This window comes from Melospiza melodia, chromosome 22, assembly GCF_035770615.1.
Source record: "Melospiza melodia melodia isolate bMelMel2 chromosome 22, bMelMel2.pri, whole genome shotgun sequence".
NCBI lineage: Eukaryota > Metazoa > Chordata > Aves > Passeriformes > Passerellidae > Melospiza > Melospiza melodia.
This window is the reverse complement of record NC_086215.1, coordinates 4974336-4993013: the sequence shown is the minus strand read 5'-3', so window position 1 is coordinate 4993013 and position 18678 is coordinate 4974336. Positions and strand designations below refer to the sequence as shown.

At 44.7% G+C, this 18678-nt stretch overlaps 1 protein-coding gene across 4 annotated transcripts in view; it reads left to right on the top strand.

The window, feature by feature from the left end:
- The window catches only part of TNC (tenascin C), an 80387-nt gene extending 77125 nt beyond the window's left edge, over window positions 1–3262 (top strand). For all 4 annotated transcript variants that reach the window (XM_063174533.1, XM_063174529.1, XM_063174531.1 and 1 more), the window contains 2 exons: window positions 1371–1534; window positions 3137–3262. In XM_063174533.1, coding sequence (XP_063030603.1) covers window positions 1371–1534; window positions 3137–3247 — 275 coding nt within the window. In that variant the 3' untranslated portion in view covers window positions 3248–3262. The remainder of the gene's footprint in view (window positions 1–1370; window positions 1535–3136) is intronic.
- Window positions 3263–18678: the final 15416 nt, after the last annotated feature.

Below are 18678 nucleotides of genomic sequence, written 5' to 3'. Positions count from 1 at the left end.
GCTGCTCCTCTGGCAGTGCAGGGGGCAAAGGCTGCTGTGCTGTGCCAGGCCCAGATTGGATCCAGGTAGGAATGCTTGGCTCCTCCCCTGGGCGCAGCATCTCCCCATGGGATGCTGGGGTTGGATCAGCCCTGCAGGGACACTCAGTGGCCATGGACAGCAGAGATCTCCTGGAGGGAGGGTTGGCTGTGGGAGAGAGAAAGAAACAACTGCCCCATGGACAGCAGAGAGCTGCCCCAGCTCTGACATGGAAAATACACCCCCCAACCATATCTTACAAGCCAGGACAGTGAGGTGTTCAAAAAATCAAACATACCAATATATTTGTTTCTGTTTTATATCCTCCAGGCATTTTGGTGCCATATTTTATGGCCTGATTATGGTAGCATTGAAACAAGTGTATTAAACCACAATATATCTTATTTGGTCAATCTTGGCTGTCATTTATACAGCCAATAATAGCCTGGCACAGCTTCTTCTCTTGTCAGTAGAATTTGCAGCAAAGCCCTGCTGTAATGTGATTTATGATTTTGCTGAACAAATCATCTGCCTTTTGTAATCACACTGGGGCAAACCCTGCAGCTCTTGGTGAGACTTTTCAGGGCTTCACAGGATTAAGAGATAAATCCAGTTTAACAATATGTCTTAAAAGGAGATAATTTCACACTTCTGGGTGCATAAACCAGAGCAGAGGTGTGGGTGTGGGCTCTGCCCTGTGACCAGCACAGGAGCTTTTACCCAGACTACAGAGATACAAAGGAAATGCAGCAGCAGAATTAATGTCTATTTAATTTATATGGGATATTGGAAATAATTCCTTCCCTGGCAGGGTGGGCAGGCCCTGGCACAGGGTGCCCAGAGCAGCCAAGGCCAGGCTGGACAGGGCTGGGAGCAGCCTGGGACAGTGGGAGGTGTCCTGCCCATGGAATGAGATGAGTTTTAAGGTCCCTCCCAGCCCAAACCATTTGATGATTCTGTGATTTAAGCAAATTGTCTAGTACAGAGTAGTGGTAGCTGCTACCACGAGTAGGATTCAGTCAGTATGGAGACTTCTTTGGTCTTGATTCCTTCCTTGTGAACACCTCTTTGGTCCTGGCTTGTCCAAACTGTAAAATCCAGATTTTAGCAAGAAATGCAGAAACTGACCTGCATGGAAAAAACCCACTTCATATACTGGGGATTAGAGACCACCTGAAGAAACATTTTGACCTGCCTGCAAAACCAAAAATTGTGCATTTCTTTCTGTATTAAAACAAGTAATTTTTTAAAAAATTTAGATGCAGACAGGGCATGGCACAGTCCAAATATGTTCATGAAATCTAAACCAGGCCACCCACTGACCTTGCTCTTTCTTTTGTCCCCCCACCCAGGCGACTCCATGACCTACCACAATGGAAGGTCCTTCTCCACCTTTGACAAGGACCACGACTCTGCCATCACCAACTGTGCTCTGTCATACAAAGGAGCTTTCTGGTACAAAAACTGCCACCGAGTCAACCTGATGGGCAGATATGGTGACAACAACCACAGTCAGGTGAGTTTGGCTCTGAAGGATTCTGCAATGCATGAGAGGAAGGGGAATTGCAATTATGGTTTTTTCTGATGGTTCAGCCAGCCAAAAATCACAGCATCCCCTCCTCTCACTCTCCAGGAAGATAGGGAAATGTATGGGCTCACAAAACAAGAATTTAACATCAGCTGGTGAAATCTTGTTGGCTTTGTCTGATTTTCCAAGGGAATATCCCAAGTGTGCAGGGAATAATTGTCGTTTCCAGCATGTGAAACACAAATATTTTCCTGCCATGAAAGCCAGGCAAGGAAGGACAGTTTTGAGGGACAGAGATTTAACAAGACCAAGCTCAGGGTGCTGCACCTGGGTTGGGGTAACCTCTGGGACCAACCCAGGCTGGGCTGAGCAGCTGGAGCAGCCCTGAGAGGGAGCTGGGGGTGCAGGGGGTGAGAGCTGGAGCTGCCCCAGCCCTGAGCCCCCCTGAGCCCTGGGCTGAGCCCAGCGTGGGCAGCAGGGCAGGGGGATTGTGCCCCTGTGCCTGTGCCCAGGTGAGACCCCACCTGCAGAGCTGCCCCAGCCCTGGCCCAGCACAGGGAGGAGCTGGAGCTGCTGCAGAGATCCACAGGAGGCTCCAGGGGGATCAGGGGATGGAGCAGCTCTGCTGGGAGGAGAGGCTGGGACAGCTGGGATTGTGCACCTGGAGAGGAGAGGCTTTGGGGGGACCTCAGGGTGGCCTTGTAGGGCCTGAAGGAGCCGACAGGAAAGATGGAAAGAGAAGATTTACAAGGACTTGGAGTGCCAGGACAAGGGGGAATGGCTTCACACTGTCAGAGAATAGGTTTAGATGAGATACTGGGAGGAAATTCTCCCCTGGGAGGGTGGGCAGGCCCTGGCACAGGGTGCCCAGAGCAGCTGTGGCTGCCCCTGGATCCCTGGCAGTGCCCAAGGCCAGGCTGGAGCACTGGGACAGTGGAAGTTTCCCTGCCTACAGCAGGGGTGCAACAAGATGATCTTTAAGGTCCCCTCCAGCCCATCCATTTTGTGTTTCCATGATTCTGTGACCTCATGTGGGTGGGTTTGTACAGGTTGGACATTCCCCAGCCCCTGTGCTTCCCAAAGCTGCTCCCCTTTGTGGTTCCTCTGTGCCCAAACCAGAAACACCCCCATGTGGTGGTGTTTGCAGGGGTCCCAGGATGAGGGAAGAGATGAGAATCTTGACTCCATATATCAGAAGGCTGATTTATTATTTTATTATATATATTATATTAAAAGAAAATGATATATTAAAACTATACTAAAAGAATAGAAGAAAGGATTTCATCAGAGGGCTGGCTAAGAATAGAAGAGGAATCAATAACAAAGGCTTGTGGCTCAGACAGAGAGTCTGAGCCAGCTGACTGTGATTGGCCATTAATTAGAAACAACCAACATGGACCAATCTAAGATGTTGCATTCCACAGCAGCAGATAATTATTGTTTTTCTTTTCCTCTGAGGCCTCTCAGCTTCTCAGGAGAAAAATCCTGGCAAAGGGATTTTTCAGAAAATATCATGGCAACACCCTCAGTCTGAACCAGGGGCAGCAAATGCAAGTGTGACCCCCCAACCTCTCCCCTTTGCCTTCACAGGGCGTCAACTGGTTCCACTGGAAGGGCCACGAGTATTCCATCCAGTTTGCAGAGATGAAGCTGAGACCCTCCAGCTTCAGGAACCTGGAGGGGCGGCGGAAGCGAGCGTAGGGCCCGGGGGCTGCGGGCAGGGGTGGGAGGGGATGGAGAGGGGGTGTGGGGAGACCCTCGGGCATCGCTGGCCTGGGGGTGCGAGGAGCTGGGACCGGCACCACGGCATCATCGGTGAGCCCCGGCAGAGGCTTTGCAGCATTCCAAACACTAAAAAAGCCTTAAACCATCCCAGAGTTCCCAGCAGAGCAGCTCCAGCTGCCCACCAGGAACGTCCTCCACACCAAAGACAACGATCTCAAGGGTTCTGTGTTGTTTTATTAATTTTTTTTTTATTTTTAATTTTTTGCCAGAAAGCATCTGGGATAAAGTTCTTCCGACATCTGACGATCTCTTGGGTGGCCCAGGGGAGGGGAGGGAGAACAGCTTTGTACATTGGTAGTTTGTTTTAGAACCAGCCATATTTTACAGACAGAAATGTGTAAGATTAATTATCATTATTATTATTATTATTATTATTAGATATAAGTGGAAATAATTGGTGGTTTGAATGCCTTTCTATATATATATCAAGTACCACAGAGAAGGAGGGAATGGGAAGGGAAAGCAGTATGTTTTTAAACTTAAGCATAGGATTAATATTATTAATATAAAGACAAAGTAATAATAATAATAATGATAATAATAATAAGCTACATTTTGTCATTTTTAAGAGAACCATGCTTTTGGAAACACAGCAGGACAGTGTCTGATTGTAAATTTTTTTTTATAAATAAAAGCACAATTACTTTTAAATAAATTTCTACTTTTTTTTTTTAAATCTATGTGGAGTTTGTGCATGTCCAGGATATATTTACTTAGATAGGGAAATAAAGACAGACTGAGATTAATTAGGCTGCTGAACCCCTACTGAAAACTGTTCCTTTTGTCAGTGACTGGTTGTAATTATTCTGGTGGGTTTGTTTCAGTGAAATGCCCGTGAGGATTTGGGTTCTTTCAGAACAGAATATTTTTTTTTCCTGCCCAAAAGCTTCTTCCATGGTTTTTCTAAGTGCTACTGACCAATGCTTGCTCCATCTAGGTGGGAATAACTAACAAACAAAACAAAGAGAACCCAGAGCTGTTGTTAGGTACCATGGGCGATTTGAACACTTGTGTAAATAAAGGGCTCTCTCTTTTTATTTTTTTTTTGTATGAATTAAATTCCATGTAGTTCCTCTGTATCACACCCTGCAGTTGAAGACAATAAAAAAATCTCTTGTTTTAATCCAGTCTCTCTGCCCTACTTCAAGGTTGCATTTTGCAAACGTTTTGTAAATGTTTCTTGCCTCCCTCCTGGCTGAAGTTACACTCCTGAGCATTGTTTGTGTTGCACGGGGAACATAAATCTCCTTTGACCCTCCAGGGCACTGGCAGCACTATATTAAATTAATTCTCTGTAATTAGTCTCCCTTCTTAGGTGTTTATCACAGTAAGTGATAGGCAGCATAAAGGAGAACAAATCCAGTAATGAAGAAATATGCTCTGCTCTCCAGATGCTTTCCAAGCTATGAGGAAATGGCACTGGATCCCTGTTTCTGGGTGCTGGAAAGCTCTGGCAGTCTGTTTGCAGACAGTCGGGGGAAGAAGTGATGACACTTCTGGAATGATTTCCTCATTTCTGGTAACATCCCAGAGCTGCCTGGCTCTGCCTCTGGTGTCATTTACCTCGGCAGCTCCAAAGAGCTCCTGGAGACCGGCTCAGCTTTGTGCCTCACCCCAGACAAGACTCAAACACGCCGCACAAAAGGAAGCTGATATTTCCTGTAATTACTCACTGACAGATGCCCTGCTTGGTATTCTCTGTGATCCCCACTGAGAGAGGGAACCTGGCAAATCCTTGGAGTCAGAGCTGCCAAAACACCCTTCAGAGCTGACACAAGCTTGATTTGGGACCAGCAGCTCCACCACGGGCTCCTGGAAGGGAGAGTCACTGGCTTTTCCTCCTTTCCTGTTTGTAACTCGTGAGAAGAGTTTAAAAACACGCTCAGATTTGAAATCTGCTCATGAACCTGCCAAGCCTCAGTGCTGGGGTTCATCCTTAACGTGATGAAGCAGTTTGGGAGCCTCAAGGGGGCAGGAGAGGAAGGGCTTCACAATTATTTCCTCAGCCAGATTTAAGGTCCTAAAGGCACTGAAGGGGATATCTGGGGGCAAGAGAGGGGTTTATGGGGTTAGGACTGCAGCCATGAGGTATTTTTGAGACACGTGGATGGAAAACTCCTTTTCCAGGGTCACTGTCCTAACCTTAACTACAGTCTGAGCAAGAATTCATGCTTGGCTTTCTTACTTAAGTGAGGGGAAAGCTTCAAGGCAGGTGGGCAAAAGTCAGCTGGAAGCATAATTTGGGGGAGTGAGGCTGATGGCAGCTTTCAAATTATTCAATCCTCTGGTTTTTTTGTAAAACTTGGACTGCTAAGTGATGTGATTGTTTCTGACTCTAGGCGTGAGTGTGCAGTGATTAGAGCACTCCAGGGTGATGTGGGAGATGACAAATACCTTAAATTCTTCCCTCTGTCTCAGTAATACCCTGATGTCAGCTGAGCTGGAGCACCCACACGTGCTGCATCACCTCTGGGTGCAGCTCCCTCACCTCCTCTCCTGATGCAATTCCAGCCAAGGGAACTGATCTCACCCATTCTGGGCTGAATGTCAGCAGAAACCCAGGGAATCTCACCTGAGCCTGCAGCAGCGAATAAATAGCCCAGTGATTTGTGACAGAAAACACAAATTTTCCATCTTTCCTACCCAAAGATGTCCCTTCAATCAAATTACAAGTTTGGCTTGGTTTGCTTTAAATGCAGTTGAGCATAACTGAGGGTCAGAGAGCATGAAAAACAAGAAATTGAGTACACAGTGATCCAGTGGCTGCCCCTGCTACTCATTTGGTCTCAGGCTTCACTATCTGAATTCAAACTGCAGCCTTGAAAAACCTTCTTGCAGCTGCCACGTTAATCCTGGGGGCTGTTAAAGGGGCATTACCTTTTTTCCTTTGTTTTTTTCTCTTCCTTTTCTCCTTCTCCTTCTCCTTCTTCTTCTCCTTCTCCTTTTCCTTCTTTTAATCTTCTTCTTCACCTTCTTCTTCTCAGCACCCTTTGAGCTTGACCCACTGAACATTTTGTAGAACTTGATTGGAAAGGAAAGCAGAATAGAAATGTTCAGGTGTCATCAACAAGCAGAAGCTTGATCCCAGAAAATGGCAAGGAGGTGGCATCAGCCTCACAGATACCTTGCCACTTTTTATTTCTGACTTGCAGGGATGAGGAAGATGAGCCAGGAATAGAGCTGGGATTGCTGAGGTGGTGCTTGGTTGCTGCTGGTTCTCTGCACTCCATCAAGAGCTCAAGGCAGGGTGAAATTCTTCACAGAGTGTTACAAACACAGGGGATTGATAAAATATACCATTTATTTAATGGGATATGGGAAAAAATAATGTAAAATGAAAATACAGAAGGAGACATGAACGCCCCAGCAGCTCTGGAGCCCCTGTTCAGCACAGCCACAACATTTTCTTTGAAAAAAATCTGCTCCAGCCTTTGTTCCTCCACCTTTCCCCTGGTGATTTCCCCAGCAGGTACAGAAATCTGAACACACACAGCTCCAGCAGCTCTTTGTGTGTTCAACAAATGTTAGTCCTGATAAACAAGGTGTGGTTTGTCAGCAGGAGACTGCAAGCAAAGCTCAGCCAGAACTGCACCGATGATCTTTATTCTTGGAGGGCCCTGAAAAAACACACCTCTTAATCAGGCCTTCAATCTAAAGGGGAAGGAGTTGGTAAAGGTGAGAGGGAAAGACAATTCTCAGCAAAAATAAATATTAAAAAAGGCAAAAACCAAAAGACAAAACCAGAATAAAAGATGATGTAAGAACCACTCCGGCTTTCTGGGTCACCCTCGCGTGCTCACAAGCTGTTCCTGGCTCCATCCCAAAAGGTTTAGGAGTAGAAACACAACCTGATGATTGTACAGTGAGGTTTTCACTTGACTTGCAGCCTTGCTGAGGAATTTCCAGAGGGCTGAGAATGAGTCTCCATCCGGGCTTGCATCAATCATGTTCCTGCTGCAAAATGAATCAGGCCTGTTGCACTTTGCAGTGGCAATGAGATCCTGAGTGGAGGCCAGAGCAGGAAAATATAACCCCACACAAGCATTTCAACAGCTCTGTGAGCTAAAGGAAAGTTTCCTGGAGGGGGCAGGAGTTCTTGGACAGGAGAAATTATTGCAAAATAAAGAGGCTGGTGCTGCACCCATCTCTGTATCCCTTCCACTCCTACATTTAGGCCCACTCAGCTGAAAAATGTGCTTCAGCTTTAGTCACTCGTGAAGTGTGGGGAGCTCACGGTCTCTCTGAGATGCTATCTGCAGGGTTACTCACTTGTGCCCTTTCAGATGACTCTGAGGATAAGCGTTTGGGTATTTTTAGGGCAAAAGTCCCCTTTCAAGACCTCTGAAAGTTCGGAAGTCTGGGCTGAGCTTTTCCAAGGGGTCTTGCAATGGAAGGGCGCCTAGGTCTCCCTCATTAGTGCTGCTGCTTGGCTTTCCCAAATCGGCTCCTTGGGGAGGGACAGGTTTGGAATGGCAGCTAAAAATGTACCTGTCCCTCCATAAGTGCCCTCTTTGTCCTTCCTCGGGGCCATCCTCACGTTCCTTGGAGGCACAGAGCGGCCTCCATACCACTGTGGGCAGAGTAACTGTGGTTAAGTGGTTTTTTGGTGCACAAAGTGAAGCATGACTAATAAATAAATAAATAAATAAATAAATAAATATTTACTACTCACAAATTTAGGACTCCCTTTTTTGGGATTGCCACAGGAAAAAAAGCCAATTTTCCTGTGCCTGCCTGCCTGACCTGGCAAAAAACCACCTGCAAGGTGTCTCGTTCCAAGGCAGCAGCTGCTGAAACCATCAGTGACTGCATGGGATGGCTCAAAGGACCTGCTGATGACTCTGCTCCTTCACCTCTCCGACAGGTACTTTCCTCAGAGGAAATCATTCAGCTTCCTGTGTTTTTACTGTAAATTCTGTGCTGCAAAGAGGAAAGAGAGAAAGAGACCAGCACAGATAGAGAGACTGGGGTGGGGGGAAAACCAACACACAGTGGTTTCGGTGCAGATAATCCCTTTCACTCCCACTTTTGAGGCATCCCCCTGTTTTAGAGCAGCAGAGAGGGTTAAAAGCAACATCTAACCTTGGTCCCCTGCTTAAACTGAAACTACTTTCAGGACTCAAAGCGCTCATTTCCTCCCCGCCCTTCCTCTGCCTCTTTACTTTTACTTTACTTCGTGCCTTGTCCTTGTAGTTCTGTGATTCTGTGAAAGTGAGAGGAGAAATAATGTGAAAAAGGCTGGGTTTTGTCCAAGTGAAAGAAAAAATGCCTGGCTGTGTCACTAGAGAGCACAAGCATGCAGATTTAGTCTGAGAGATAATTTCCACTTTGTCATCACACCGATTGCAAAAGTCACAGCTCCAGGAAGAGCTGGGACTTTTTTATTAATAAGATATTCTAGGCTTTCATGCAAATAGAATGCTGCTTGCAAAGAAGGTACTCAGCAAAAATAAACCTATCAAGTCTTCCCTAGAAAAAGGTTTTAAAAGATAATTTTGAATGTCTCAACTCCATTATGACCAACCAAAGAAGTATAAATGGCTGAGAGAAATTGGAACAAAAGTAAAAAAATCATATTCTGAGTTGCATTATATGCTGAACTATTTGACTTTTTCCTAGGAAATAAATAGTAAAAATTAGATCGGACCCTTGAGATTATAATTTTTATTTGTTTTCTGTGTAATCTATGTGTATCCTCTCATTTATGGTAACCAAACTGCATGGAAATTACCCACACACAGAGCGCAGCACTGGCACAGCAGTCAAATTAATTGTATTTTTTTCATGATAAAAAGTACAAACAGGTGACAGCTCTGTGTTTTGGCGGTCTCCCATCAGTCCTGAGGAGTCTCCTCTGAAGCCCTTTGTGTAAAGTTATCCCAACTGTGGAAACCCCCAGGAGAGCACTGACTTTGACCCTCATTCATGGAGAAAGTTTCCCAGACTTCAAGATAGACTGGAATCCACAAAAGTGTGCAATAGATTGTAGAGAGTAGTGTAGGTGTATCACTTGCTGAGAAATTGGTTTTGGAATTTTTAGTGTGTTGTGGATGGAAGCAAGATGGAGGGCACAGGGTGTCATCCTGGGTTTCTTCTTCGTGCTTCTTCTTCCTCCTTCTCCATGGGTTTGGGTGGCATTCTGTAATTGGGTAGAAAAATCTGCATTGCAGCTCTGTGGGATCAGTTATTGGGTTAAAAGGGAGAATAATCCAGGTGTCAGTTCTTAACTGGATAGTTTAGTCTTAAAAGACCTTGGAACAAGATGCTGTTGGCCATTTTGTGCCTTCTAGTGAAAAGCTGCTGAACTCACAGCAGTGAGACTGTTTAACTGATAAGAAATAATAAAAATACCTGAATTTGAACATGAATTACCTCAAGTGCCTTCAATCCAGACTCAGAGAAACCCACAACTGGCATCCCCACACCCAAGCCTGGCTATACCTGCATTCATGGGTTCTGCTCCTGCCTTTCCACAAAGCTTTCCAAGCACTCACAGCACCAGCCACTGCTCTGAACTCTTCTCACTGAAATGGGGAAAAGCCTCTCAACCACCTAAACTTCAGTGTTCCGGAGCAATTCTGAGCTCAAACCATTTCCCCCATGCCAAACCCTTCTCATTTGGCCTTGGAGGGAAAAGCAGCTCCTGGATGTGATGCTGCCTTTGTGGGGCTACCTAAAACCAGAGGCCAGACAAAATGAAGGGAATAAAAAGCAGTTCTGTTTATTGAAGGACCTGTAACCCAGCAGTTCTTTAGTGTGTAACTCCAAACTCCACACTCAGTGTGAGCTGCAGCTTCCCCATTTGGGGCAGACACAACAATTCCTCTCCAGGCCTGGCAATCAAGGACACCTCACTGCCTCAGGCCCCAGAGATGGAAACAAAAGTGAGTTTGGTGGGGAGCAAACTTGGGGTCAATGACTTCATTAGCTGAAGCTGTAATTGGCAGATTAACCCCCAATATGCAAATGGACCAAAATTATAAAAGTGTGAAATCTGTGACCCATCATCCATTTTGGGTGTTGCCCCAGAGGGGCTTTGTCTGCCCTAAACGTACTTGAAGGGCCTTCAATAAATATTCCTGCTTTTTATTGCCTTAATTTTGTCTGGCCTCTGTTTTTAGGTAGCCCTAAAGAGGCATCACTGGAGCTGTGTCTGTGCCAGGGCAAAGGCATCTCCTTATATTATATATAATATATTATATATATTATATATATATAATATATATAATATATATATAATATAATATATAATATATATTATATATTATATATTATATATATTATACTATCTATATATCATATAAAATATATAATATATAATATATATATATAAAATACTATATTTTAAAATATATATTTAAACTATACTAAAAATAGAAGAAAAGAGACATCAAAAAAGCTTAAAAAGAAAAGAATAAAATAATAATAAAATCTTGTGACTGCCTAAAAAGTCTAAGATGGCTAAACTGTGATTAGCCATTAATTAAAAACAACCACATGAGAGTAATCAAAGATGCACTTGTTGCATTCTACAGCAGCAGATAATTATAACAATTCTTTTTCTTTTTCTCTGAAGCTTCTCAGCTTCTCAAGAGAAAAAATCTTGTCAAAAAGATTTTTCATAAAATAGGTCCGTGACACAGAGGGGCACTGATATGAGCTGCCAAACAGGTTCAGCCTCCAGAGGGATATGAACAATTCCTTAAGGTTTTAAGTTTCATATTTTTCATGCATTTGTAATCCAGCAATTATTTAGTGTATAACTCTAAAGGATCTATGGGTGTAAAGGTGTGTATAGACATGTAAAAACCATCCATGTCTGTGTTTGCCCACAAACACCCACATATAACTATAAAACGAAATATGAATATACACAAGAACTATAAAAACACAACGATTTCCAGGCTAGGAGCATCACTGGGACTCAGACCCCGGGGTGCTGCCAGCTCAGCAGAAATGTCAGTGTTTCCTGCAGCTTAGAAAGCAAGAGGAAACCACCGAGGTTTCAGGTGGCAGCAGGTGCTGATCTCAGAGCTGACAGCACTGCCTGGGGCTGCTCTGCCCTCAGCCCCACACTGAGGCACTCAGGGATCACCAGCACGCCCAAATGTTGTGATTTATTCCCCCCCCTTCCACCCCATCCTAGTGAGTGAATAATGTCCTTTCTTGTAAAGGTGTGATTATGAGTAGGAGTTCTGTGATTCCTGTAAAATCACTGATGTCTGGGCTTCAAAGGACATGAGAGGAAAAGAAAGGGAGAGCCAAAGGGTGTCTGTGTCCTGGGAGGGATTCAGCCCAGATCAGAGCTTGTATCCTGTGCCTCAAGCTCGAGCAGGTGGTGAAGAAAATTAAAGTAAAGTAATGGTCTACTCCCAGCTTTAGTGCTCCTATCTGGAAAGTTCTTCATCTCCCACAGAAACATTTCATCAATCTGTGCCCTCAGAGCTTGTTTCCTTGCTATACATTTTGGCACTTCTCAACAGATTTCCCACCTCAACAGAGTGTTGGTTTTAGAGGCTTTGTGACACCCAGGCTGCTGGAAAAATCTGTTTTCTTCCTCTGAGATAATCACCACCTGATCTGGGTGCCTCTGTGGGTACCCAGGTCTCGCAGGCTTAGTTGTTAATTGCAGCCCTGAGATGTGCAGGATGTCTCTGTTTCAGCCCACATGTCCAAAGAATGAGTCAGAGCGCTTCAGTTTTTGGTCTTGAGGTTGTTTATTAAATTTTATCCATAAAATTTTCATTCTGCCCAGCCGAGATCTGCTCAGCAGGGCAGCCACAGGCACTCTGACCGCCCCCGAGGCAGTGTTGTCCTTTTATACTACAAACTACCTAAAATATTTACACTTAATTCCCAATACCTATCACCTATGTTAGACAGTGCACTTTTATTCTAAACCAATCCCAAAGTGCCAACATCACTGCAGAAAATGGAGGTAGAGAAGAAGAAGAAGAAGAAGAAGAAGAAAGGCTGGACACGCCCAAGTTCCTCCATCTTGTCCCCAAAACCCCCATTCTAAAAATCCCAAAATCTACATTTTCACCCTGTGATCATTTTATTATTACACTATTCAAACTTCTGTGACTTTCACGTCCTCATACAAAGCTGGTAACTTGCTCCAGGGGTCACAATCAAATCCCCAGGTGCTCTGGGAAGCATGCCAGGGTCTCTGAGTCCCCCGGCGGGGTCCTCAGCAGGGACACTCAGGGACACCCAGGGACCCCCAGGGACACTCAGGGACACAGAGGGACACCCAGGGACACTCAGGAACACTCAGGGACACCCAGGCCTGAGGGCCCTTCAGACAGGTCCTGAGATAGATGTGGATGTGCACACAGATGCGGACTCAGGTTAAGAGTGTGTATGAAGTGAATAGATGATAATAGTGGTTTGCTTTGTCTCATAAACCATTTCCGCTTCAAACAAATGAGTTTCTGAAGATGGGGTTTAGATCTTTTATTGGTGACATGACTACATGGAAACTTGTGGGGATATATTTTTGTGTGTGTGTGTGTATATATATATGAGAGACTACAAAACCAAATGCGACAGGACAAAGGGGAATGGTTTCAACCTAACAGAGGGGAAATTCAAGTCAAATATTAGGAAGAAATTCTTCCTGTGAGGGCGGTGAGGCACAGGGTGCTCAGAGAGGCTGTGGCTCCCCTGGATCCCTGCAAGTGTCCAAGGACAGGGCTTGGAGCAGCCTGGGACAGTGGGAGGTGTCCCTGCCCATGGCAGGGGTGGGATGGGATGATCCTAACACCCTGCTCGCCCAGGCCGGTGTGGGACTGCAAGGATGTCACAGAGAGCTGTTCTTTATCACCTGTGAACCGCCCAAGAAATGCCCCATCAGCACAAACACCAGCAGCACCAGCAGCAGCCAGGAACCGAGGCCCTGGTGTGGAGAGCAAACATTTCACAGAAGGCTTTGGTGGTGATTGTTGCTATTTGCCCTGCAGAACTTCCTAGAAGCACTTGCCATCCAGAAGATGAAGCTGCTTGCAGGGCTGCTGAGGAGCTTTTCACACCCCACCTGGCACTGGGCCCAGCTGCTCTTTTCTCAGAACAGAACTCCCAAAAAGGATCTGAGTCCTCCATCCTTCAGTGGCCAAGGCCATCTGTGCCCAGGTGTTTTTCCACTGACAAACCACCCCAATGTCAGGGCTGGTGTGGCACTGCCACGTTTCTTTGGAAAACATCATTTCCTCCTTCAAAGCTCAGCGATGTCGGGGGTCAAACGCACCAGAAAATCCAATGGACCAAGGTTGTTTGTGGGATCTGAGTGGAGAAACCTTTTGTGGTCATCCCTGCTAACCTCAGGAGTAAACAGCAGAGAAGCTGGCAGGTGTTGGCATCTGCAGTGGGCAGAGTGAGAAAATAATAAAGGAAGGCAGGCTGTCAAAGAGGATTTTTAGCACCCAGCACTCACGTTAATCCCCTGACCTACTTTCTGAAAGACCTATATAAGGAAGAATATTCTCCACTGAGCAAGCAGCTAATAAGCAGCGCCAGCGTCAAAGAGTTGGGAGTGCATCAGTTCTGAGATTCAGTTATCTCTTCCTGGAAAAAAATTAAAGCACAGAAAACAAACACTCTTCAAGTAGAAAAAAAAAATCCACTGGCCCATTTATTTCTAACAAAAACTTTGCACCTCCTCTGGGGAAGTGATGGGCATTTCCAGAAGGCTCCAACAACTACGGACTGTAAATTCTGAGCTTTTCTCTCAAACCTCCAAAACAAATAACTGACACTCATTTATTAGACCTCCACCACACAGATAAGGCATTCTGGTTCCCTAGGGGAAATCAGGCATTTTTGGACCACCAACCCTTCCAGCAGAGGAGTTTTACTGGACCATCCCCAGCAGCAGCTCCCAGATTCAGTTTCCAGCACTGAGGTTCTTCCTTAGCATTTTTGTGACTTTTAAAAATCTGTTATTAGCAAGGAAGCACCAAGGCTGCAGTCAAGGAGAGGGACACCCCAGCAGGATGTTCTTAACACGGTCACATCCCTGTGTTGGTTATCAGGAATTTGAGCAGGGCTGGGCCTGGTGTAAAGCTCTCAGCCCCTTCTGGCACTGGGAAGAGCCAGATCCCCTGGATATTTTATGTTAATACCTCGATATTTCTGTGTATTTGATCAGAAATCCCACTGATTCAGGGCTGTGAGTTGGCACCATGGTCCCAAAGGCTGTGTTGGAGGGCGAGCTGCCCAATGGGCATCACCAGAAAGAAAAATCCCTGCCCTCAAATTGCCACAGCTTGTTTTACTGGAGGTGCTGCAAACATCTGGCATTTTGGGAGCCTTCATTTTCACCTGGCCAAGGAGGGATGTTTCAAGGGCTCTTTCTTACATACAGGACCTCTACTTTGACTTCCAGTGAGGCTGAAAATACTCAGCACCTTATTCTGAAGTTTATTGGTCTTCAACCAGTAGGATACTTAGAGCTGTTGTCAAAATCAGATCATTTTTGGGCACTTCTCACATCTGGCAGCTCTCATTTCACTGTTCACGCTGCTCCTCGGGAGTGGACAGCAATAAATTGCACCAGTGTGATTTATATTTTCATCATTTGAAGGCTACACCCTTAGTTCTTGCAAGAGTCACAAGATTATTTTTCACATCTTCATCCTTTCAGGAGTTGTTTCACATATTGCAGTGTAAGAGACGCTGCAGTGTTTTAAAGCTGTTTTAGAATAATTTAAGCTGCCTTCCAAATCATTCTGTGATTCCATTGATCAGGAGGCTCTGGACAATCTGCCCCTGCTGGGTTTCATTTATTTAGATATATATTATTTAGATATATATTTATTTATGCATTTATTTATTATTTTATGTATTTATGTATTTATGTATTTATTTATTTATTATTTTAAGTATGTAAGGAGCACACCTTTCTGTGTTTATTGCTGACTCTGGCATAAACATCATTCAGGACAGAGAAATATCAGAAATTCTACACAAGCTGCCTTCCCCAGTGAGAGCCCAGCCCCTTTCTGAGTGCAGAAACCTCAGCTCGAAGCAGCCTGGCCCTCAGGGTGAGGATGTTTGGGAGGCCCCCGGGAGAAAGTGAAACCCCATTGTGTGGTGCTGTGGTTGGGGCAAGACAGATGGGTTGGTTCATTAATCACCCAGTGTCATTGGCTCTGCACCTTTCTGGAATTTTGCATTCTTCTTGCTGTCTCCCACCTAGGGAAGAGGGTGTTCTTCATGGAAAAAGCCTTTCCTTAAAGCTTTTCTTGTATTACTATAAAAATATAATTACTTATTAATAATTATATTTTTTTTAATTTGTAATATTTATAATATTAATACTATTGATATATAAATTAAATCAATTTATTATTCATGATGTATCTATTATTTGTTTAATTATTTATTTTTATTATTTATAAATTTCATTCATTACTTATTTAATTTATTTAATATATTATAATATTATATTATAAGTATATATCTAAAAATTCCATATTAAAATTATCTTGCACAGCCAGATAGAGGTGTCCATGGTGAGGAAGGTAAAATAAATGTTCCTTATCTTTCCTCTTCTTCCATTAAATTTTTCTTCTCACTGAGAGATCTGCTGGAGAACACCTCCTACAGGAACACCTCAAACACCTCCTACAGGAACCCCTCAAACACAACAGATCCTGGGGATTTTCACTTCACCTGTGCCAAAAGCTGAGCACAGAGACACAAAGCAGCAGAGAAAATCACTGCCAGAGCCCAGAGCATCATCCTCTTCCTCCCTCCTCCTTCACATCCAGGCACAGGGCTGGGCAGAGCTCAGCTCAGCTCAATGTAATAATTTCCACCCAATGTCCTCGGTGAAAGAAAAAAAAAGAAAGCAATTAAAAAAACAACAGAAAGTACCTAAAAATATATATATTTTTTTCTTCTCCTTTCAAAACTAAACTCTCCAGCAGCAGGGGAACATCTGACACAGCTCCCTCCTCCTGCTCTTCCTGCATCACTGTGCGCCCTGTGGGAGGCTCTGAGATGAATTTGCCACAGGTGCTGGTAAATACAAACCACATTCTCCCTGCAGCTCCAGGAGAACCTCACTGGCACATCCCAACCCCTGAGGGACCACCAGGAGCCCCAGGGTGGGTTTGTGCCAGGGCTAGCAGCTCAGCAGAGCCACAATTTGTGCCCCTGGGTAACCTTTCCCTGCGCTGACCTGTTTGTTAGAGCACTCAGGCACTTGTGGGTTTTTGTAAAGCTGCAAAACAAGAAATGTCCCCTGATTCTCAGGAAACCTCACAAAACCACACCAGAAATCTGTCAGGCAGCCCGAGGTGTGTTCTTACTGTGCCTGCATCTGTAGGGATGGGAGAATGAACACACATCAACATTAAAAATGACCTGGCATCCGCTGAAATGAAAACAAACCTAAAAAGCTGCCTCAGCTCTTTTAACGAGCAAATAGTGTTTCATTTCAGTTTTTCTTCATGATTTCGGAGTTTTCGGCTCTCAGATAACCTCTCAAGGCCAAGCAGAGCTGCTCAGTGCCTCCCAGCCAGGCTGGCCTTGGGAAGGGCTGCATCCCTGCTGGCTCCTCATGCAGGGGATGGGTGCAGCTCTGTTCCCCATGGGGCAGGGTTCTGCAGCTGCTTCATCCTAGAAACCAGCAGAGACATCTTCCCCCTTCATCCAGCTCACTTTTAATGGCTTTTGCTCCAAAATAAAACTCAGGCACTTTCTGTCATTGTCCTATGAGCATCACAGCTCTCTGGGTCTGGCTGCCCTGCAGGATTCATATCAAAACCAAACCTTACTTTTGATTTTCCTCCTTCTTTCCTTTGTCTGAGGCTTCAGGCAGTGCTGCCCTGCCCAGACAGGCTTCAGTGAAATGAAGTGTCCACTGAAGTGTCCCAGGCATGGGACTCTCTCAGCCAAAGCTGATGGCAGCAGAGTCTCTGAGGAGGGACAGTGTGACAGCGTTCACAGGGGTCTGAGGATGAGGGAAGAGATGAGGATCTGACTCCGTGTTTCAGAAGGCTGATTTATTATTTTATTATATATATTACCTTAAAACTATACTAAAAGAATAAAATAAAGGATTTCATCAGAAGGCTAGCTAAGAATAGAAAAAGAAAGAATGATAACAAAGGTTTGTGGCTCGGACAGAGTCTGAGCCAGCTGACTGTAATTGGCCATTAATTACAAACAACCACATGAGACCAATCCCAGATGCACCTGTTGCATTCCACAGCAGCAGATAATCAATGTTTACATTTTGTTCCTGAGGCCTCTTAGCTTCTCAGCAGGAAAAAATCCTAAGGAAAGGATTTTTCATAAAAGATGTCTGTGACAGGATAGGACATGAACCATGCTGTCCTGAACCAGAGGCATAAAATAAACTGGACAATCCCCTCTGGAAAAGTTCCATTTCTCTCTCTTGATTTCAAAATAAAGAGATTTCAAAGATCCCTGTTAAACCTTGGCTGAGTGGAGGCAGCAAGCCAGAGATTAATCCAGGCCATAACCCAACAAACCTAAGGAGCATGGGGACAGGTTCAAGGAAAACAAACCCTTCAGCACTTAAAATAAATGAAAAGAATGCTTGTTTTCTACATTGCACAATTAAATCATGGATATCACTGTCACAGGGTGTGACTGGACTCAAGCAGGAATTCACTCAGATTTTTCCTCTCTCCCAAAGCATCTTGCACTGTTATTGCTGATGGTGCACTGGGCTGGGTGGGCATTTGGGCTGCTCTGTGCTCATTGCAGGGACCAAAACCAGCAGGTGGTGACCCTGGAGTGTCCAGGGCCAGGCTGGATGGAGCTCTGAGCACCCTGCTCCAGTGGAAGGTGTCCCCATGGCAGGGGGTGGAATCAGATGATCCTTTTAGGACCCTTCCAAACCATTCTGTGACTCCATTGATGAGGTGACTCTGGACAATCTGTCCCTGCTGTGCTCCAGAATTATTTTATATATTTATATATGTATTTATTTATGTATGTATTAATTTATTTATTTATTACTTTAGGTGTGTATGGAACACAACTTCCTGCTCTGGCATAAAAATAAAGATAGAACTTGAAGCCAAGACATTTTCATCTTTACTCAGCTAATATTGAAAGGGTTGTTGATCTCCTGTTGAGTCCAGGTCTGAATTCACAGACTCCTCTAATATGTACTCATTCTGGGAGTCCCAGGGAGGGAATTTCAGCTTGCACTTTTCATGGAATTATTATCATGTATTTACCTGTGCTTTCATTCAGATTATGGTATTCTAATTTGTGCATGCTGTCACAGTCATGATTTCTTGAAGATGGGGGAAGATTGCTCAAATCTGTGCTCTGAATTACTCAGAGAGGAGATTACATCTATT